The sequence below is a fragment of the Microtus pennsylvanicus genome, chromosome 15, assembly GCF_037038515.1.
Source record: "Microtus pennsylvanicus isolate mMicPen1 chromosome 15, mMicPen1.hap1, whole genome shotgun sequence".
Lineage (NCBI taxonomy): Eukaryota > Metazoa > Chordata > Mammalia > Rodentia > Cricetidae > Microtus > Microtus pennsylvanicus.
The window spans coordinates 2,594,924-2,618,154 of NC_134593.1; the positions used below are offsets into that span (position 1 = coordinate 2,594,924).

Here is a 23,231-nt window from a genome sequence, read left to right on the forward strand (position 1 = left end):
ACAAAGCAAGTTTTCAAGGACTTTTTATCAGTCAGGCAGTGGTGGCACACACCGGCATATCTCTGTGAATTTGAGGTCAGCCTAGTCTACAGGGCCAGTTCCATGGCAGCCAGAGCTGTTACTGAGGAACCATCCTTGCAAAAACAAAAAATACCTTTTATATTCCAGGCAGGACCGTATTTATTAGACAGCACAGAATTAATTCTACTTGCCTGCTCCAGTCACCTGACACTTTTGGTGGACATAAGATTGACTCAACCTCTCATTTTAAACATTTCAGTGCTTTCTCAGCTTTTCCCACTCCTCATATCTAAAAATCAAAGACAACTAAAGGCAGTCCCTCTCTATCTATTCTCAAAGACCCCTCATGCCAAGTGAAGGAAAACCAGCAGCCACGTTGGAGAGCCTCAGTCTCAGAAAGTGCATTTGCTAGTAGATGTTTCTAGAACCCAGATAAGACAAGTCAGAGCATGAGCAGACCTTGGAACCTTCCAGTATTTTAGCCTTACTCTAAATTTGAAACCTACATTATCTATCCAGCTTGTGAAAAACAAATGATCATGTGAAAGAGATACCCCCATGCGTAGCTGAGGCTCCCTCTCAGACCCAGGATTAGGCACAAACCACACCCAAACACCTATTTTCCAGAAAGATCCTTTTTATTAAGTGGGAAGAAAAGTTAAAGTGGCTGCTTCCAGACTCAGGCAGCAAACAGTAGCCAATGACCTTGAGAAAAAACGGGAGGGTCTGCGTTTGGACGTCCTGGTGTATACTGATTGGGCATGTTAGTTGGATAAACCAAAGGGGGTTTTTGATTGCTGGACTTTTAACACTTGGATAGCTGGACCTGTTAGCCTCAGGAGGATGAAGTAGTCAAATAAGGAATAAATGCTGGTGGCTAACTTTAGGGATTTAATCTAATGGTTTTTAGCAAGGCAGAGGGAACTGGGGAGAAGGGCAAGGCCTGCCAGAGCTACATGCTAGAGTAGGCCAGTGTCCCTTCAACAAGTAATTCATGCCAGTAGCTATAGAGTCCTATTGTTCTGGTGAAGCACATGTTAGATTTGATTTCATAGGCCTCTCATTTACATACCAAACTCAGGATGCCTAAGCACAACACTTCTATCACTGACTGTCTTCTGTGTATGATGTGTGTGTGTGAGTTAGGTGGGTATGTGCCTGCTACAGCACATGTGTGGAAGCCAGAGGAAGGCCACAGCTGTCAACTTTACTTTGGACCTTTCTTGAGACAGGGTGGCCTCCTTTGTTTTTCCACTGTGCACACCGGCTGGCCTGTGTCTGGAGATTTCTTTGTCTTTCCCTCCCATCCATGTTCCTGTAGGATGCTGTTACTGCAGACTCTTCCACTTCCTGTTACATGAGTTCTACGGATTTGAATTCAGGACCTCAGAACTACATGGCAAAGCACTTTTACCCCTGGAGCCATCTCCACAGAAAAGCCCCCTTATCACTACTTTTGCCCTCATATAGGCAACAATATATGTAGGAAGACTTTGTGGGACATATGGAGTCTATAAAAGTTTCCTACTGTTGAGGGACAGTCTCGCTCATCTGTGAACACGGATATAATTGAACTGGAGTTGTAATACTTGAATACACAAGCAATTTCTCAGTACAGGGCTGGCTATACGAAGGGGCTTTGTATTAGCTTCCTTCTAACTACTCTCTTAAAAGGTAGCGGTGCACGCCTTTAAGCCCAGCATTTATTTGGCAGGCAGATCTCTCTGAGTTCCAGGACAACCTGAACTGTCAGAGAGAGAAAAACCTATCTCTAAAAAACAAAAACAAAACAAAAGGTTATTAAAACCCCAAAGCAATTTTTACAGCCCATCTGTGTAAACCTGAGATCATATGTCAAGAAAACAATATAAATCTTCACTAATACAAACAATAAACAAGGTAACTTCTTGAGTTTTGGGATGATCCCAAGTGATAAAGAAAGCATTGGGGCCAGCAATAGTAGCTTTACCTGTAATCTCAGCACTCAGGAGACAGGGTCAAGAGGCTGCACGCTAAAGTCTGGTCTACGTATCACATATAACAAGCTCCACACCAGTCAGGGTTGCAGAGCAAGACCCTGTCTTAAAGAAAGCGTTTGAATGGGCAAAGCACATTCTGGTTGAGGGCTTTCACACAGGAAAGGACTAAAAGGCAGCAGATTGTAAAACTGCCCAATGTGACCAGGGCCTAATCCCAAAACCTCCCCACACCCACTGACTCACAGGTAAGGCAGGAGGCCTAGCAGCTCTAATGTCAGACAACAAACCTCTGTCTGATTCCTGCTCAGGTTATGCTGGAAGACTGGGACTTGAAAAGCTCCATTTATTGATCCTCAAACCCAACAGAAAGCTCTGCGCAAGAGTTGTGAAGGCCCCTTGGCCTTGCAGCCATAACTGTGTGCACTGACATCAGCTTGCTTCTGTTTCTCCAGGCTCCGATTCTGTTTTCTGCGATGCTAAGAGGGCTTCTTGAGCTCTCTTCCTCCGAAGTCTCTCAGCATTTGTGATCATCATTGGATGCAGGGGGTAAAAGCCAGAAAGACCTAAAAGCAGCAGGATTTTCTCTGTAATATTGCACATGCCAAGGCTTCCCAGGTCTGATTCCCAGGACTGAGATGCAACGCCTGACCCACGGCCCAGACAAGAAATGGGCCAAGCTCACTGTCTGCTTCCTAACACTGCTCTCCTTACTTTAAAGGGAAAAAAGGAAACTGACAGACAGGTGCCCAAGATACACTAGCTCCATTTTTACCCCCACAACATCCCAGTCACTCCAAGTGTTCCAAAAAACTGGCAATTACATCACCACACCTTCCTCCTATCCGGAGCAGCATGGATGGAGTGAAAATCATCCTTTGTTTCTATTATCCTAGAACTGACTCCGGTATAAAAACCTCTTAAATTATCTAAGCTCAGAGATGTTTTACCCAGAAGTTTCTCCATAGGCTTAGAGAGGTGAGCCCCACAGCCAATCCAATACCGGATCCGGTTCAGGTTGAGGGCAACCAGTTTTTCTCCGTTACTGTTGGGCAGCGGATCGAAGGAGCCCAGCTGCTCCACGAAGCGGCCATCCCTGGGACACTTGTTGTGAGCAGCCACGATGCGGTAAAAGGGCCGGTTGGTGCAGCCACCCAAGGCGAGGCGGATGGTTAGGTGGCCCCCACGGTACGCTTTGCAGAGAAAGGTTGCTGTAGAGAAATAACTGGTTAGGACGCAAAAACAGCAGACACGAAATAGGTCATATACGGTGAAGGCCCAATTCCTCTTTCTGCAATGTTCTCACTTCCAATCTATTCCGTCCGGCTTAGGTACTAATTTATCTGTAAAACTTTCCCCCTTCAACATTCCATCTCGGACATACCTCCTTTTCCCCAAACGCGGGCAATACAGACCTGCCATTTACTAGGTTGCGACCTTGTACCCTTAGCTGCCCCATCTGCAAAACGACTACTACGACGATTTTTTGGGAAAAACTGAGAAGAGAGCCCGGGCGCGGGAGAGCACGCCTTTAAGCACAACGCATTTGGAGGCAGAGACAAACTATGAGTTTGCTGTCTATGAGTTCGAAGCCAGCCTGTCTTTACCTAGTGAGTTCTAGGCTAGCCAGTGCTACACAGTGTCTAAAAACAAAGTGGACTGAGGCGATACTGCCGCTCCTAGCCCGGGTCCCCGATTCCCGCACGTGCCCCAAAGCCCCGCGCACTCACTAAGGTGGACCATGGCGCAGCGACGCGTGACCCTGCGGCTGTGCTCTCTGCACAGACCAGCCGCACTGAGCCTGAAGCCCGGAGGAGCGCCCCAAGCGTCCTCGCACGCACCTTCAGTCTCCGGAAAGCCCACTGCGGAAGCGCTTGGCCGCTCGCCCCACCTCTTCCGCTTTCTCTTTCTGCGTCTACCGGAAGACAACAAGGCGACCCAGACCCGACTTCCGTAAATGACGCGGAAAAGCTGTGTTTGGAGGCGTGGAGCGGCTCCTGGGGCTGTCATTGGCGTGATTCCCTGCGGCAGTGGGGGGAGTATTCCGAGACTGCGGGTCCTGTCTGCAGGGGTCCTGCAACGATTCCCACCCTGGTTAGGGCGGCCGGCGCTGGTGACGGCCTGGTGGGCAGGTGGGGTCCCACCGGAGAGCCCGGGCGGTCCGGACACAGCAGGGGACGAAGTTGGCTTCCCTCTCCTCAGGAAGACTTCATAAAGGACTGAGCGAGGAGCAGGATCAAAAATAATTTATTCTGTTTATTAATATGACTCTCACTTTCCCTTGTATTCTCCTACCCTCACAGAAGAAATCGCTTCATTAAAAAAAAAAAAAAAGGTGGAGAGCCGGGTGGCGCACGCCTTTAATCCCAGCACTCGGGAGGCAGAGGCAGGCGGATCTCTGGGAGTTCGAGGCCAGCCTGGTCTACAAGAGCTAGTTCCAGGACAGGAACCAAAAAGCTACAGAGAAACCCTGTCTCGAAAATAAAAAAAAAAAAAAAAATAAGGTGGGTGGGTGGGGAGTCGGGCGGTGGTGGCGCACGCCATTCAGAAGGCAGAGGCAGGCGGATCTCATGAGTTCAAGACCAGCTCTGTTCTACAGATCTAGTTCCAGGACAGCCAGGACTGTTACACAGAGAACCCCTGCCTCGAAATAAATACTAAACAACTAAGTAAATAAAGGGGGAGAGGGCGTTCATTTCCCCCCTTTACTGCAACATGTTCTAAGAAATTAAGGGTATGATTTCTTTGTCCTCTCAAGACCTAGAATTACGGCTTCACTAGTGAATTTTGCAACTCTGATCACAATGGTGTGTAAAAGCCACTCCTGATTTACATCCATGAAGATACTGGTTGATTTAAAGAAATTAGTATGTCTGTCTTAAAGACCCTTCTTGGCCGGGCGGTGGTGGCGCACGCCTTTAATCCCAGCACTCGGGAGGCAGAGGCAGGCGGATCTCTGTGAGTTCGAGGCCAGCCTGGTCTACAAGAGCTAGTTCCAGGACAGGAACCAAAAGCTACAGAGAAACCCTGTCTCGAAAAATCAAAAAAAAAAAAAAAAAAAAAAAAAAAAAAAAAAAAAAGACCCTTCTTTCAGCTCTCCCAAAAGGCTCAAGAATATCCTCTGCTCCCTTACCCAGTGATGTAGATGACAGTGTTCTAAGCTCACCTTTGAAGATGATGCCTTCATTGCCAAGTCGCAGTAACTGAAGCTGGTCAAGAACCTTGGCAATTGATGATAAGCTTCATCAGAAATTGTAATAGTCACACCATTATGCCATATAGCTACTCACAAAATATATTTATTAGTTACATAATTGTATAAACATGAAATATATAAGACTCAAAAACAACACTGATAAATTTGATTTTTCCTTTTTAATTGTGATCTGATTTATAGTTAACAGCTAAGGGGGGAAGAGGTCAGGTTTCATGTCGTGACAATTTGGAAAGGAAGGTGAGATGCTGTGGTTCCATATTGAATATCCATTTTTAAGGATGTCAGAAAGATGGATCTCCAAAGCCAACCATTTCCTGAACGGTGTGGATTTCTGTAAGCAGAGCCTCATCTTTCAGTTTCAGCTGCAGAAACAAGACAGGGAAACAGCAGCTAACTCGAACACCATGAAGCTTTGAAGAACCCTAATTTGTGAGGCTCCAAATTTGAAGGGATAAAATGGGCTTTTCCGATATTCTCAATACCATGGGAGCTCCCTTAAAGACTTAGAATGTTGTGTTGTTTTCATGGGCGTGTGTTTCCCTCGGCGGAAATCCATCAAGCACCGAGTGCTCACAATCTACATTCTGGGTCTTACAGCCCTCTGCCGCATACCTTTATTGTGTACTTGTAGGCCTGCTCAGCTTCCAGCTGTCGTCCAACCTGAAAGAAACGCACAGAACATGCGAGTTAATGATTACTAAGCATAATCTTTTCAAGGAGCGACTGCCTAAGATTGACATTTCCATTGTCATCAGTACGATGACCAAATCTAGAGCTGATCAAACTTGGGTTATTACGTGTTAACAGCCATCTTACCTTTCTTAGTTGGGCCCTTGCCTGTTCCCTGAAAGGGCTTTGTGAAGGGACGATAAGAAACACTTTACCTTCAGACAGACCAGAGCCAGATAGGCCCATACTTCAGCATTGTAGTTATTCAGTGCATTGGCTTCGGAGAGAGCATCCTCAGCCTCGGTGAGCTCCTCCAGCTTGGCGGAGGGAGAGGGAGAGAGAAGAGACACAGTCCAGAGTGCTTTTCACTTAAGATGTCCATGACCTATACCAGTGCTCTTCCAAACAAAACCTCAAAACACTGGGGTCACATGCAGCATATATTTTACATGTTCTTATATAATTTTGTAACTATTAATAGGTATTATTTGTGAATGGATATATGGTAGATATATATCTCTCCTCCCCATGATAAAGTAACTTCTTTTTTTTATCTATTTTGTTTTAAAATTATTTATTTAGAGACTGGGCCTTCCTGTGTAGAGACTCTCAGCAGGACTGGCCTTGAAACTGAAACTATCCTACTCAGATGACCAGGCATTGGGATTATAGGCATGAGCACCAGGCCTAGATTTTTTTTTCCAGTTTTGAAAGCCGGGCAGCAGTGGTGCACTCAGGAGGCAGAGGCAGGCTGATTTCTTTCTTTCTTTCTTCCTTCCTTCCTTTCTTTCTTTCTTTCTTTCTTTCTTTCTTTCTTTCTTTCTTTTTTTCTTTTTCGAGACAGGGTTTCTCTGTGGTTTTGGAGCCTGTCCTGGAACTAGCTCTTGTAGACCAGGCTGGTCTCGAACTCCCAGAGATCCGCCTGCTTCTGCCTCCCAAGTGCTGGGATTAAAGATTTACGCCACCACGGCCCGGCTTCAGGAGAATTTTTGAATTTAAGGCCAGCCTGGTTTACAGAGCAAGTTCTAGGAAAACCAGGACTGCACAGAGAAGCCCCTGACTTGAAAAACAAAGAAAACAAAGCACATACAAAGAGAGACAGAGTTTCTAAGCCCAAGAAAAGATGAAGGGTTAGTAGCCTTTCAATCATGGCCATGTTTGACCTGCTCGTCAGGGCTTTCAGGTATTGATTATTCAGTCACTCCACATTTGTATACTTGATGCTGATAAGAAAATACGTGCGCAGGTATACCACACCCTACCGTCAAAGACCTCACTGGTAGACACATTAAAAAACAACAAAAAAGCAAAACATGATGAAAAATAAAAAAACATAAACAGTTCCATTACAAAATAAAAATAAATATTTCTATAGTAAAAGCACACTTGCAATCTAGAAGTAGAACAAAGAGAAACAGCATTGGATCTACCCTAACACCAAAGGATAGCCTCAGAGAGGAACCGTGAAGTTCGTTAGACACACAAGGTCAGGAGAGCTAAAGGGACTAACTACAAAGGTATGGGGCGTGACTGAGTACATCATGCATATAAAACTCTTTTTTTTTTATTTTTCTGAGACAGGGTCTCTCAGCAGCCCTGGCTGGCCTTCACCCCATAAAGAACTACTTTCCTCTGCCTCCACTTTTACCTCCTGAATGATGGAAGTGCTGTCCCAGCCTCAAGGCAGAGACTCTGAATATGATAGGCATCAGCAGCCTCACAACCTTGGTGGAAAACATCTGTCTACAACCCCAGCACTGGTTAGGTAAGGAGAAAAGATGAGGAGTTGAAGGACATTTTTGGCTAAACAGTGAGTTTGAGGCCACTCTAGATACACGAGAATCCCATCCCTGGCACTGGACAGGACGGCACTTAGAGTCTGCTGACCATGTTAGCAGATTTGCAGATGAACTGTGCCGTGTCTCACAGGTGCTGTGAAAGACTGCAGAGGAAAGAAATGTCAAGGATGAAGACAACGGCGACCTTAAGTTAATGATGGCCAAAGCAGGGTAGAGTAGAAGGCATTTTTTTCTCTTCACAGACAACAACATTTTAAACTGTCCATGATAAAAAACTAAAAGAATAACATTGACCCCGTAACTGGTTGTGTAGCCCTGTGAGCTCACTTAGGTCTATTTATATCTCAGATTTCTCAGGCTAGGTTTGCCTAAGATTTTTCTTTTTTTTTCATTTTGTTTAATTTTATTTTATGTGCATTGGTATTTTGTCTGCATTCATTGGATCCCCTGGACTTGTGCTTACAGACATTGGGCTGCCATGTGGGTGCCGGGAATTGAAACCAGGTCCTCCGAAAGAGCAGGCAATGCTCTTTTCTTCCTTCTTTCTTTCTTCCTTTTTTTTTTGTTGTTGTTGTTTTATCGAGACAGTGTTTCTCTTTGTAACAGCCCTGACTATCCTGGAACTAGCTCTGTAGACCAGGCTGGCCTTAAATTCACAGAAATCTGCCTGCCTCTGCCTCCTGAGTCCTGGCATAAAAGGCGTGCGCCACCACTGCCTGGCCTTATGGATAATTTTGAAAAAGTTTTTTTCATTAGAGCAGACTGCCATTCCACCATCATTACAACCCCCCACAATATGCTTGGAGGACCAAGGAATCAGGGCCTGGTATTCAGACTCTGTTTTCTTACCCTGTAACAGGCAATTCCTAGTCCTAGCCAGGTCAGGCATGAAGGGGATCTCTTGCAGGCTTGCATGTAGGTTCTCTTTGCCTTTTCATACTGTTGAAAGAAAGCAACATTAAGTTTCAAACACCATGTTGTAAGGTAACTGATTTTCTTGACAGTTTTGCTCCAGAATAATCTCGAATTGAGTGACTCCTTGGATTATATTTTCTTTCTTTTATTTTTCCTTTTTTTTGGGGGGGGGTTCTTTTCAAGATAGGGTTTCTCTGTAGCTTTGGAGCCAGGAACCCACTCTGTAGACCAGGCTGGCTTGAACTCACGGAGATCTGCCTGTCTCAGCCTCCCCAGTGCTGGAATTAAAGGAGTGCGCCACCACTGCCCTACTGGATTATATTTTCAGGGCTCCTTTAAAGGAGCTGATGCAAGAGGACTGGGGGAGGTCAGAAGGGTGAGAACCTGGGAGCGGATCTGAAAACGAGAGAGGGACTTACGCTGGACATTCTGGGCAGGCACAGTGCTCATCTGAATTCTGTCTAGACTTTATGAACTAAATCTTTTCCCTTGGAAGTGGCATCATATGGAAGGATGACAGACACTGAGTCTCTGGTCCCTCTGAGAACCTGGTCTCCTATCAGAAAAGTCTAAATGTGCCACAGAAGACATTTAGAGACATTCAAAGATCCAGCTTCCTTCAGATGCAAAGTCTATACTCCAGCTACTCAATGTCTGAGAGCTGAGAGAAGAGGATTGGTTGAGCCCAAAAGTTCAAAGGCAGTCTTGTAACATAATAAGATTCCATCTTTTTTCTTTTAGTGTGGGTGAAGCTGAGACAGATATAGTGGGATACTGTTTGTGGTCTAATAAATCAAGTGTGCCACACTAGTCTGCCATACAGGCCAGGCAGTGGTAGCACACACCTTTAATCCCAGCAGCCACACTAGTTAGCCGTAGAGGCCCGGTGGTGGTGCACACTTTTAACCCCAGCACTAGAGGGGAATATAAAGTGGGAAGAGACAGGTCTCAGGCTCAGTCTTTAGTCTAAGGATTTGTGGAGACAGAATCTAGAATCTCGCCCATTTCAGTCTGAGATAGAGGTGAGAACCAGTGGCTGGCTGTTTTGCTTTTCTGATCTTCGTCTTGAACCCAAATATCTGTCTCTGGGTTTTTAATATTCATGCAACAGGGTCTCATGATGTAAGGAGGGCCGCTTGTTCATTTCCAGCTGCTCAGCCCCAAAATGATGACACAGAAACTATATTTAAAACACTGCTTGGCCCATTAGCTCTAGCTTCTTATTGGCTAAATCTTACATATTAATTTAACTCATTTGATTAATCTGTGTATCGCCACGTGGCAGTGTCTTACTGGCAAAGTTCTGGCAGGGCTACATAGCTTCTCTCTGATTCCACCTCTTTTCTCCCAGCATTCCGTTTAGTTTTCCCCATCTAGCTCTGTTTTTCTATAGCTCTGCTATAGATCTAAAGCAGTTCCTTTATTTATCAGTGGTAATCACAGCACACAGAGGGAAATCCCGCATCAGTCTCATATAGCCCAGACTAGCCTCAAGCTTGCTGTAGGCCAGGCTGACCCTTCAATGACTGATTCCCTAGCCTCTACTTTCTGAAACCTGAAATTCCAAGGATGTGCCACCACACCCCGTTTTATTTGATCTCAAGGCTGTATTCATGATACATATGCATTCAACCAACTGTACTATATCCCTAGACCATTGTCTCTTTTTTGTTGTTTGAGACAAGACCTCAGTATTTTCCCCAGGTTGACTTCAAAGTTCTGTGCTCAAGAGTCCTGTGACCTAAGCCCTTGAGCACTAGGACCATAGGTACACACTGCCACACTCAGCAAGACCCTGTAGGACTCAGTGGCTTATTTCTTGCCTTGTATCTACAGCTGACCTTGAATATTTAATCTAGGAACTGGTTGCTTAGTAACTATAAGGTCAGTAGTGCCTTGAAGATACAGCTTGCAATGACATTAGAAAGAAAATGTCAGCCAGGCAGTGGTGGTGCACGCCCTTAATCCCAGCACTCACAAGGCAGAGGTAGGAGGATCTTTGTGAGTTCAAGGCCAGCCTGGTCTACAAGAGCTAGTTCCAGCCAGGACAGGCTCCAAAGCTACAAGAAACCCTGTCTCGAAAAAAAAAAAAAAAGAAAGAAAGAAAATGTCTCATTTACTTCACTGCAGCAGGGCTGTGACTTCTCTCAGCCCTGGCTCAGCCTTCCCATGTGCATTGTCCAGCACTGTGATGTCATGTTCCTGTTGGTTAATATATAAAAACTGACATTTATATATTAATATATCGCTCCATCCCCACAACTTAGATTTTACACTCTGATTTTTAACAACTTGCTTAATCTTTAAAGCTCCTCTTAAATTACAGCTCACAATACCCATATGACGATATCCAGACTGATCTCTGGAGAAGCCCACGCCCATTTTGGAAGTGTATTGCTCTTACGTCAGTTTTACTCCCTCCTCTCCCACCCATGTTTAGCTAAACGGTGTGTTATTCTGTATCTCTACTTAATAAATTTCAGAACTTCATTCTGACATGTCCTGAGTTCTTTTCTGCAGGGTAGATTTACCAGAATGAAAGTCCCTAAAAAGCAGGTGGGGTGGGAGGACAGAGGACGGGACTCTTCGGGTTGCTCTAGGTTTCTCCATCGCCCCTACAGATCCTGGGTCATGGTTTCCCAGACTTCTCTCTCCATTACCTCCTTCTCCTCCAGGTAGATGTGTCCCAGGCGTAGGAAGATGAAGTGCATCTCAGAAGCATCAACTACAAAACTAATAGTTCGCTCGTAGCATGCCTTGGCCTCCGCGTGGTCTCCGCTCAGAAAATAGAGATGACCCTTCACACCCCAGACATTAGGGTTCTGAGGAAGCAGAGAACATGCAGGGTGACTGGTACTTCAGTCTCTAATGAATTTTATTTAACATTTAAAGTTAGATTGGTACATTTCTCTTTTTTCTGTGTTTTATCGAGATAGGGTTTCTCTGTGTATCCCTGGCTGTCCTGGCTGTCCTGGAACTCAAAACTCGCTCTGTAGACCAAGCTGATCTCGAACTCACAAAGATTTGCCTGCCTCTGCAGTGCTGGGATTAAAGGTACAGTGCTATCATCACATGATCTCCTCACCAATTCTTTTCTCCAGAGCACACACAAAGAGCTGTATTTGCCACGCTAGGGAGTAATTTCCTAGGTCTGTTCTCATTTTTCTGATTCCTCAAAGCCATTTGGTCTTCAGGGGTGACTATTAAGACAAACACTCAACTGTAATCAGGATAATGCTATTCAGAGCAAATAGAAGTCTAGAAACTTGAAATAATGAGAAATTTCTGCTAAATGCCCACTTTGTCTATTCTCTTTACCTTTTGTAAAACTCATGCTCACTTAAGAAAAAAACACAAGTGTAAATGTTACACACACACACACACACACACACACACACACACACACACACCATGCACATCAGAACTCTCTCCATGATATGGTACCACTACTCTGTTTTGAGACAGAGTCTCCTCATGCTGCCTGTGCTCGCCTCAAACTTCTGGGCTCAAGCCCCTTAGCTGCTGAGATCCACACTTTTGAGCCCTGCTGTCATCTCTATTTTAAAAAAGCCTGGTCACACCCCTCCTCCCATTCAAGAGGCTTTATCTAGGAAAATCAGTACCAGATAGTCCATCTGGGCTGCTTGCTGAAGGTACTCCTCTGTCTTAGCAAAGTCCTTCTTGAGAAGATGTGTCTGGGCCAGAACCAAATAATATTCACAACTGGGTCCTCCTTGAGGGCACAGCAGCTCATGTGCCAGCACTCTGTGCACAAACTGCAAGGAAAGCCAATGATCAAGAGCATAAAGTGACTGCTTGTAATAGCCGCACAGCTTTACAGCAGTGAGGGGTGTCTCACAGAGTAAAATGAGTTTCTTTAGTGGCAAAGGGACAAGAGCAGATCATAAGCATTCAGTACTTCATGTTCTAGTAACAGCTATTCAGTCAGTAAATATCAACATTTTCCAGTGAACACCCTGCAGCACTGCACGGTGCTGGCCCCAGTGGTCACCAGACTGGGAGTTAGACCCCACAGTACCGCATGGTGCTGGCCCTGGTGTATGTAGACTGTATGTATTGTGTACAGGAAAAGGCTCCAGTCGTCTGCTTACAGGACGTAACATTTTCAAACTGTTGACATTTTAAGGAAACTTATAATGAGGCAAGCCCCACCTCTCTGAAATGCTAAGACTTGGAATTTCACAAACATAAATACCTGCTTGAGGCAAGCCCCACCTCTCTGAAATGCTAAGACTTGGAATTTCACAAACATAAATACCTGCTTTTGCCATACCACTAAACATTTATGCTTACCAGTGCATTTGAGGCTCTTTTCCCCACCTCCTCAATTCAAATGACCTGCAAATCTGCTGCAGTCAGATATGCTTGCAAAGCAGAAGTGGAGCCTCCTCAGTTTTTGCAGTCCATTCTTAGTGTTTCAGCCCTTCATACAGAAGCCTGTCAGCTCTACCTGCTGCGGGTGGTCTGACCAGGGGAGATGGGATGTACTCACTGAGGAGAGAGCCTGTTTCTACTGGGAATACTCCCCTGTGTGAAAGGCTCTTGTTCAATGTGGTCCAGCCCATCCTTTCGTGAGACTGCATGCCCTCCCGGAGGCGTGTGATTGCAGGATCAGGGCCAACTCTACCAGTCCTAGATTTCACTCTCCCTCCCACTGCTTACTCATGAGCACCCCTCGTGTGGGCATGTGCTTATTGGATAGTCTTCCTTTTGGGGAAGAAGACCTCATTCCCCAGCTGCTCTGCCTGTGACTATGTGGGTCAGTAAATTTGGAAATAAAGTATGTGGATGCATGTTTGTAGAGGTGGGGGCAGAGGCACATGGGTACTACGTTGTGTATGTGGAGGTAAGGAAATAACTTTCACAGGAGTTGGCTCTCCCATCATGTGTGTACCAGAAGTCAAACTCAAGGCCTCACCCCTTTACCCACTAAGCCATCTTGCCAAATCTATAGCCTAGTTGTACCATTAAAATAATTTAATGTTTCTAGCCCTCTCTCACATAGCACTGTGTATCTGTTTTCAGGAATGGATGGTAAAAGAGGTATAATCAGGTACCTATGAATCTCCAAGATTTATAAGTTCCTAAAAGAAAAAGTGATGTGGGATTCCCCTCTGTATGCTATGAGTGTTTTATTACCATTGGTTAATAAAGAAGCTGCTTTTGGCCAATGGCTTAACAGAATATAGCCAGGCTGGAATGAAAATATATGTGTGTGTGTGTGTGTGTGTGTGTGTGTGTGTGTGTGTGTGTGTATATATATATATATATATATATATATATATATATATATATAGAGAGAGAGAGAGAGAGAGAGAGAGAGAATAGGCAAGTCAGGGAGAAGCCATGTAACCCCACCGGAGAGAGTCGCCAGATGAAGGACAGAACTTTACCTGGTAAGCTACAACCACGTGGCAATACACAGATTAATAGAGATAGGTTAGTTTAGGATATAAGAGCAAGCTAAAAATATGCTTAAGCTATTGGCTAAACAGTATTGCAATTAATACAGATTTCTGCATGATTATTTTGGGACTAGGTGGCCAGAAGACAAACGAGCAGCCTCTGCCAACAAAAGAGCTCAGGAACTGACAAGAACGATCAGTGGGTAAAGGTGCTTGCTGCCACAATATCTGAGTTCAGTCCCCAGAACTCACATGGTAGGAGGAGAAGACTTATGACCTCGACATGCATGTGTCTCCTCCAAGAGAAGTAAATGTAAAATTATTTTTAAAAGAAAGAGGTCGGGTGCAGTCAAATGTAGAGCCTGACTTTGTTCTGGGGCATTCTATGGGGAACAGACTTCAGCTGATAGCATCTGCAGAGAGTGGCTGGTGTTTGGAGAGTCCTCACATTTGGTAAGAAATGCCCTTAAAAGTACACTTGAGGAATTAGCAAGAGAGCTCAGTGGTGGAATATGTGTGTAGTTTGTAGGAGGCTCCAAGTTCAGTCCCCAGCACCAAAGTTATCTTTGGTTTCTGCTTCACACATACTTAAATTTCAAGACACGGCTATGGGTAGAATACAGAATTCACTAAACTCTTCCATCTGTGCCATCCCAACATTCTGACCTGCACAGCGTTGACCTTCATCAGAAAACGAATGGTCTCCATGAAGATTGTGGCGGGAGGTTGGGGGATAGCATAAGGAGTAGAATGCAAAAAGGCCGAGGAATCTTGACATTTCGATGTTTCTGGAAATAGATTAACAGGATAGAAGAACAGATGCAAATAGGGAATGCCAGAAGCTCAGACATATTTAATAAGATATGGAGAATAATATTCTGATCTCCAGTGAGATAAAGATCAGATTCTGGGAAGCAATAGACTATTTGTAGTTATGACTCAAAAGCCAACTCAAAGGCCTTCGTGGTAAATGTGGTTCTAAAGGCCAGTCACAACCGGATGAGGGGCCAGTCACAACCGGATGAGGGGCCAGTCACAACAGGATGAGGGGCCAGTCACAACCGGATGAGGGGCCAGTCACAACAGGATGAGGGGCCAGTCACAACAGGATGAGGGGCCAGTCACAACCGGATGAAGGGCTTTGAAACCATTAAAGGGCCTGGAGAGACGCACCAGTCAGTAGAGGCATGAGTTCTGACTTCCATCTGCCATGAGAAAAGCCAGGCACAGGTGCGCCACTGAACTCCCACAAACAAAACAAAACAACACAAACCCAGCAGATCCCTGTACTCACGGGCCAGTCAAGACAGCTGAAACATTGAGACCACAGACTCATGCACTGTTGGGAAAAGTCATCCAATGTACCAATGCATAGGGGAATTGTGCCCACTACAAGATAAACACACTGTGGTACTATGGGAAGAATCCCCAAACTGTAATCTGAGGGAAAGAGCTCTTCACATAAGAAGTCTGCAACCGAGACAGTAGCACATTCAGAAGGTGGTATTCCTTATCGTACTGGAGATAAGGTTAGTGAGATGCGCATCTCTGCTAACAGAACTGCTCATCCCCTGCCAAATGATGTGTCCCACGGGAGATAAGCATCTCTCATGAGCTGACCCTAAAGGTCAGCTGTGTGTACCCTTCCTGCATAATTCTGTGGTCTGTAGCCGATGACTAAGGCAGACACCTAGTGTTGGCCTCTGGCCTTCACAAGTGCGGCACACACACACACACACACACACAAAATTAACCAATTAATTTAAAGAGGTATTCTCAGACATCCTTGGGTTTGAAACACAACTTACAGATATTCTGAAAATGAATACTCATTGCAAAATTACAGTTCTGTTAGATACTTGTGTGAACAAAATTAAAATCCATATTTATCAAAGGAGTTCCAACATGGAGTTTGGATTTCAGACCCTGGACTAATGTGAAGAATTACTAATGTGAAGAAGTGTAGTCAGTATAACTTCATCAGGACCCACAGTTCTCAGAGTCCTTGTTCAGTGTACCTTCATCAGGACCCACAGTCCCGAGAGTCCGTGTTCAGTGTACCTTCATCAGGACCCACAGTCCCGAGAGTCCGTGTTCAGTGTACCTTCATCAGGACCCAAGTTCTCAGAGTCCTTGTTCAGTGTACCTTCATCAGGACCCTCAGTCCCGAGAGTCCGTGTTCAGTGTAACTTCATCAGGACCCAAGTTCTCAGAGTCCGTGTTCAGTGTACCTTCATCAGGACCCACAGTCCCGAGAGTCCGTGTTCAGTGTACCTTCATCAGGACCCACAGTCCCGAGAGTCCGTGTTCAGTGTACCTTCATCAGGACCCACAGTCCCGAGAGTCCGTGTTCAGTGTACCTTCATCAGGACCCAAGTTCTCAGAGTCCTTGTTCAGTGTACCTTCATCAGGACCCACAGTCCCGAGAGTCCGTGTTCAGTGTACCTTCATCAGGACCCAAGTTCTCAGAGTCCTTGTTCAGTGTACCTTCATCAGGACCCACAGTCCCGAGAGTCCGTGTTCAGTGTACCTTCATCAGGACCCAAGTTCTCAGAGTCCGTGTTCAGTGTACCTTCATCAGGACCCTCAGTCCCGAGAGTCCGTGTTCAGTGTACCTTCATCAGGACCCACAGTCCCGAGAGTCCGTGTTCAGTGTACCTTCATCAGGACCCTCAGTCCCGAGAGTCCGTGTTCAGTGTACCTTCATCAGGACCCACAGTCCCGAGAGTCCGTGTTCAGTGTACCTTCATCAGGACCCTCAGTCCCGAGAGTCCTTGTTCAGTGTACCTTCATCAGGACCCACAGTCCCGAGAGTCCGTGTTCAGTGTAACTTCATCAGGACCCACAATCCCAAGAGTCCTTGTGCTCAGCTGGTTTATTTACAGCCCTCTTTCCAGGGAAAACACTGACTCTTACTTACCTTTTTTCGCTGTTAGCTCTTTTAATAGCACATTGGATGATTTCTGGGCAAGAGAAGGTTCCAGAGGCTGTAAAGTCATTATTGGTTCCTGCGACTCAGAATGCGCCTTAGATGATTCTTCAATAAACTCGTCTAGACTGGACAAGACAGTGCTTGGTCCTAAACAGATTAGATAACGATGAAAAGGAGCTTCGTCCCCGGCACTGGAAGGTCGCAGGGGTGAAGATGCGCAAACACTACCGGGCTAATGTGTGGGCATCGTGAACAAAGACTGTAAGCGCCTCCCACCTCTTCGGTCCCAGGCATGGTGAGGCCACACAGCACAGGCACTGCAGTCCTTTGCCAGGTCCACAACCTCAAGAACTCACAGGAGAAGAAAAGGACAGCACAGACAACAGTAAGGCTCCCAAGGGACAGGACCTCTTCCGCCAGGGCTCAGCAGGAAGTGGGGGAGAGGAACAACTCACAGAAGCAGACAACAAACTGAACTGAATGCATAAGATCTGGGAAGACATGAACCCAGAGGGCAGAGGCAGTGAGGGAAACACACCGCCCACAAAATACTTTCAACTTTTGGGGCCGGGGGGGGGGGGGGGGACCACATCAAAGACACAGAAGATGATGATACAAAGAATAAGTAAAACAGCAACAACAACCTTGGGGCTGGGGCTGCAGCTCAGCGGGGAGATGAGGATTCAGCGTGTGGGAGCTCCTGAGTTTGATCCCTGAATAACAAAAAACTCTTGGTAATTTTTCAGAGGAAAATAACAAAAACCAGTGTTTCAGACATAGAAGAGATGAAAGCTGAGAAATTACACCAGAAATCGCAAAGTAATAAAAGATGAAAATTTAAAAAGGGGAAATTATGACAATATTGGAGGAAATAACAAGATAATGTAGGGGCCGCACAGAGGTGGCCCAGGGCATGGAGCATAAGTTCCAAAAGGGCCGGGGAGCTTGGCTCCCAGCATCCACATCAGGGGGCTCCCAGCTGCCTAGAACTCCTTCCTGCTCCAGGGGATCACAAGCCTCCACAAACTCCTGACTCAGACACATATGCACACATAAAATTAAAAATAAAGCAAAACATTTTTAAAAAGGTATTTGACACGAACATTGAGAGGGAGAAGACGAAACTATGTTGACTGGTGGGTATCAGTCATGTTTATCTGGTTGGTTGGATGATTTTTCAAGACAGAGTTTCTCTGTGTGGTTCTGGCCGCCCTAGAACTCATTCTCTAGAATGAGATCTACCTGCCCCTGCCTCTCAACCACTGGGATTAAAGGTAAGGATACCATGCCCAGCTCATAGTCATATTTTTTTTCTTTTTTTCTTATTTCTTTTTTTTTCTTTTTTTTTTTTTTTTTTTTGGTTTTTCGAGACAGGGTTTCTCTGTGGCTTTGGAGCCTGTCCTGGAACTAGCTTTGTAGACCAGGCTGGTCTCGAACTCACAGAGATCCTCCTGCCTCTGCCTCCCGAGTGCTGGGATTAAAGGCGTGCGCCACCATCGCCCGGCTCGTAGTCATATTTTAAAGAACCAACAAAAATCATTATTTCATTAGAGTAAGAGAGAAACGAGGCTTCTACATACAAATTCAATAAAAACTATCTGGAATCTAGAAATAACTAGAAATTATTTACTAAACAGGGTCTTATTAAATAAAGTGTTAAAATTTTAGTAAAAAACAAGAAGCTGGGCGGTGGTGGCACACGCCTTTAATCCCAGCACTCAGGAGGCAGAGGCAGGAGGATCTCTGTGAGTTCAAGGCCAGCCTGGTCTACAAGAGCTAGTTCCAGGACAGGCTCCAAAACCACAGAGAAACCCTGTCTCGAAAAACAAAACAAAACAAAACAAAAACTCCAGCCAGGTATGGTGACCCATGTCTATAGTCTTGGGAGATGGGGCTGAATGACAGCAAGGTCAAGGCTAGCCTGTGCTACTAAGGGAAACCCCATCTTTAAAACTGTGCCCAAACTGACAGAGAACTGAAGCACAGCTGCTAACAACTTCGTCCACATCTGCAGAGCACTGTCCTCATTAAGGATATTTATCAAGACAGACTATTTGGCCCATAAAAACAGGTTTCAATAATTTTGAAGAATTCAACTTAAAGAAAGTTTATTTTCCAGTCACAATGAGATAACACTGTGAGTAAAAAGCAGGTGAGTGGGCTGGAGAGATTGCTCAGAGGTTAAGAGCATTGGCTTCTGGCTGCTCTTCCAGAGGTCCTGAGTTCAATTCCCAGCACCCACATGGTGACTCACAGCCACCTGTAATGAGATCTGGTGTCCTCTTCTGGTGAGTAGGCATACATGGAGACAGGACACTACATATAACAAACAAATCTTTATTCCAGGACAGGCTCCAAAGCCACAGAGAAACCCTGTCTCGAAAAAACCAAAAAAAAAAAAAAAACAAAAAAACAAATCTTTAAAAAAAATCTTATACAACATTTTGGCCAGACCTGCACAAAATACTCAGAGACTATTGGCAATTTTAAAAGACATTGATCTTGAAATTTAACCATCATTTTACTTTCACAGGATCCCCCAGAAAGAACGTCGCCCCCATGACAGCTGGAAGTAATTCTAGAGGACGACGTCCCCTCTCCCAGTAAAGTTTGCCCTTGGGTTTAGGGACATCATTTAGGGGTTGATTATAATTAGTATACGATTGAGGGTTAGGGGAGGAATTTTATAAGCTCAGGGATCATTTTGAAAAAAAAAAAGAGGGATGATGGGATAATAGATTTGTAATTGTGAGTTACTGTTTTTAGACAAATATATTGGTATAGATTCTTGTATATTGATACAAAGTTAAATTATATTGACTATTGTATGCATGCATGTTTCTACCTCTGTTTAAAACATTTTTATGTATTGACATATATTGTATTGATATATGTATTGTATATATTTACCATATTGCAGTGTACATTTCTACCTCTGATTAAGATACTTATATAATGTTTGTGTATTGATATATATTTACCTACTGTAATGTATATTTGTACATTGTTTATATTTGGAGGTCATTGTCCTCATTTGTTTCACAGTCGTTTATTGTCTTAGTCTTTAAGTTAGTTAGATATTGAGAATTATATAGACTTATAGTCATCTAAGTTTGTCATTTATAATTAGACTAATCAGGTTCTTTAGATATATAGAGATTATACTCAGTATAGATAGATAATCTTCAACTTCTTCAAAGAGCTGTAGAAAATGGCCTTTAATCTAACTCAGAGTTTTGTGGTAGTGAGACACAATTGTTCCTGGCAACACCACTCTATTCCTGAGAGAATGTTGAGCACCAAAGACACTCCACCTGGAGCCTTTCTTTTTGGCAGAACTGGCCTTGGGGCAAAGAAATGCCCATACCTCAACCACTGACAGAGATACAGAGCATGCATCAATGGATAAAACAGGACTGTCATATCCTGCCAAGACAGGGTAAGATAGTTTTTGAAAAGTTGCTTGCCTTTGAAAATGGTATGTCAGTTATGTTAGGCCTTAGCCAAAGTTGGTTGCTTCAACGCTGCTAATGTGACTTTGGGTGATTGCCTAGGTAGCTAGTTGTCTCTGTGATTTGTTGCATGTTTTGGAAGTTGTTTTACTGAACTTCCTAATTACCCAGGTAACATTATTTCCCTTCTCAGATCTTCGATGGGGTTGAAGACTATATAAATGTAGTTACTTTCTCTCATGACTTGGCCAAGTTATTTATTATACAAGACCTAAGCTAGTTAGAATAGGATATTTGTACTTATTGTATATAATTTCATAGTAGGTTTAGAACTCTCTTATTTAAACAAAAGGGGGAGGTGTTACGGGAGGTCCTCCCACTCCTCCAGCCTATCGCCGCTGAGATACCAGCCCATTGGGGCGTGGTCTCTCTCCCTTTAAAAAAGCGGCCACTTCCCTCTCCTCTCTCTCTTCACTTGCTGCGCCAGCGACTAGACTCCCTTCCTGGTTGCGCAGAGGGCTGACGGTGATCTGTAAGTTTTTTCCCCTTTAAATAAATACCACCCTGTTAATCATAATTCCAAACTGGTGTGGCATTGTTTATGACTTACGCCTTCAGTCATAGAATTCTAAAACTTAGCAAATTTGGGCTGGTTATATGGCTCAGCAGATGGAGGTGCCTGTCATCAAACCTGAGTTCCACACCAGGAAGTCATGTGGTGGAAGGACAGACCCGACTCCTCAAGGCTATCCTCTGACTGCTGCATAGGTGTCAGGGTACAAATGTCTCCCAACCCAATACATAAATACATAGATGGAGCCCGGCAGTGGTGGCACACGCCTTTAATCCCAGCACTCAGGAGGCAGAGGCAGGTAGAGCTCTGTGAGATCGAGGCCAGCCTGGTCTACAAGAGCTAGTTCCAGGACAGGCTCCAAAGCCACAGAGAAACCCTGTCTCAAAAAACCCAAAATAAATAAATAAATCTAAAAAACCCTTTAAAATATACAGGAATAAAGAACAGGGGAGGGGAAGTGGATTAGATAATAGATATATTTAAGAATTACATGGTAGGGAGAAAAAGACAAAAGAAAAACATTTTAATGTATCCAGAACAGTACCCTTTTTTTCGTTTTGTTTTTTTGTTTGTTTTTGGTTTTTTTGAGACAGGGTTTCTCTGTAACTTTGGAGTCTGTCCTGGAACTAGCTCTTACAGACTAGGCTGGTCTCGAACTCACAAGAGATCTGCCTGCCTCTGCCTCCCCAGTGCTGGGATTAAAGGCACGCGCCACCACCATCTGGCTTCAATACCTATTTTTTTAAAAATATTTATTTATTATATATACAGTATTCTGTCTGTGTGTATGCCTGCAGGCCAGAACAGGGCACCAGACCCCATTACAGATGGTTGTGAGCCACCATGTGGTTGCTGGGAGTTGAACTCAGGACCTCTAGGAAGAGAGGCAATGCTCTTAACCTCTGAGCCATCTCTCCAGCCCTTCAATACCTATTTTTAAGGGTTATTGATGAAGGGAGTAAATTCTCTATGATATGAAAATCAGCATCAGCAGATGCTTCTGGCCAGTTCCCTGACGATGAGTTATTAATAAGCATGGTGTCTCCCGATACGGCTGAAATGACTGAAATTTTCAGTATTTTTGAACAAACACTGCCTTCGCCTTACTCCTAGGCCAGTAAGTTCCCATGGACATTTCCCATCTCCACATCCCACTCCCACCTGTCGGGCCTTCTGATTTCATGGCTGTGGCAGAATCGTGTACGGCTCCCCAAGGGCCAAAACTGTGCTCCGTCTTCACTCCCTCCTCAGTGTTCTCCGTGGTGCCGGCGCTCTTCAGCTTTGTTTGGAGGGTTCGTGCCTGAAGCTGTTTGAACGCCTCGTGAAATGCCATTTCCATTCGAATGTCATTATTCTGAATTTCATAGAACAACCCTGAGGAAATAAAGAAGCTGAGATAGAGGACTCAGCTCCCACCAGTGTGGGTGAGAGTGGGCACCTTTCATTTCTCTTTGCTCTGTTTTCCTAGAGTTTAAAACCACATCTGGCTGTGCGCGCCTTTAATCCCAGCAATTGGAAGGCAGATGGAGTGGCCAGCCTGGTACATCCAGGGCTACACAAAGAAACCTTGTCTCAAACTCCTTACACCCCTCCCCTAAAAAAATCCTACATCTTCAGTCACTAAATAGGAGAAAGAATCTGGTGATGGAGGAAAGCCCACATGCGCACCAGGGCCACAGCCTACCGAGTAAAGTCCAGGCGACAACACTGCTGGGCTCCAAGCATGTAGCATCCTCAAAGAAGATTTCTGCTTGCTCATAGTTCTCCAACAAGATAGCCAGGACACCACACAGCAACAAGCTGGGAAGAGACCCGCTAGCACGCTTAGCAGTCTGGTCCTAAGTCATGTTGTAGTTTATCTGCTCCTACTCATTGTTCTCCGTTTCCCTTCTACCTGTGAATATGACTCTCATTCAGGGAAAGGGCTTTCCGGAAACACTCCTGTGCTTTCGTGATGTCTTCAGTGAGAAGGCAAAAGGCACCATAATCCAGCCAGTGATCCAGGTTCTGGGGCTCACGGACCAACCTCTAGGCACACAAAGTATCAGGAGGAACAGGGTTATCGCGACACTATGCCCCACTTTTTGTGTATACTACACAGTAAATGCCCCATAAATACCATGCATTATGAAAGTCAAAACCATCGCCTTTCTTTTGCTTACACAGGACCCAGAGGACCAGCTAGAAGTGCTGTTCTAGCTTTGAGTATAAGGTCAAAAAGTTGACATGACCTAAAGACAGAATCCTCGA

General features: G+C 44.8%; 2 protein-coding genes across 3 annotated transcripts in view; both read right to left on the minus strand.

Annotated features, from left to right (window-relative positions):
- Nucleotides 1-2,329: 2,329 nt before the first annotated feature.
- On the minus strand, nt 2,330-3,901 carry Mrps16 (mitochondrial ribosomal protein S16). Its single transcript, XM_075949076.1, has 3 exons — nt 3,728-3,901; nt 2,948-3,208; nt 2,330-2,563 (listed from the first exon to the last, which is right to left on the minus strand). Exons 1-3 carry the CDS (start codon nt 3,738-3,740, stop codon nt 2,430-2,432), a joined length of 408 nt encoding a protein of 135 aa, XP_075805191.1. The 5' UTR covers nt 3,741-3,901; the 3' UTR covers nt 2,330-2,429.
- Nucleotides 3,902-5,357: 1,456 nt separating this feature from the next.
- Nucleotides 5,358-23,231, minus strand: part of Cfap70 (cilia and flagella associated protein 70) — an 82,610-nt gene continuing 64,736 nt past the window's right edge. The window contains exons 18-29 of one of the 2 annotated variants that reach the window (XM_075949509.1): nt 22,876-23,009; nt 22,666-22,781; nt 22,143-22,355; nt 17,600-17,668; nt 16,944-17,102; nt 14,690-14,811; nt 12,221-12,373; nt 11,258-11,419; nt 8,532-8,621; nt 6,099-6,200; nt 5,827-5,874; nt 5,358-5,576 (exon numbers count right to left, since the gene is read on the minus strand). In XM_075949509.1, coding sequence (XP_075805624.1) covers nt 5,496-5,576; nt 5,827-5,874; nt 6,099-6,200; nt 8,532-8,621; nt 11,258-11,419; nt 12,221-12,373; nt 14,690-14,811; nt 16,944-17,102; nt 17,600-17,668; nt 22,143-22,355; nt 22,666-22,781; nt 22,876-23,009 — 1,449 coding nt within the window. In that variant the 3' untranslated portion in view covers nt 5,358-5,495. The remainder of the gene's footprint in view (nt 5,577-5,826; nt 5,875-6,098; nt 6,201-8,531; nt 8,622-11,257; nt 11,420-12,220; nt 12,374-14,689; nt 14,812-16,943; nt 17,103-17,599; nt 17,669-22,142; nt 22,356-22,665; nt 22,782-22,875; nt 23,010-23,231) is intronic. The other variant, XM_075949510.1, reaches the window with a different exon arrangement.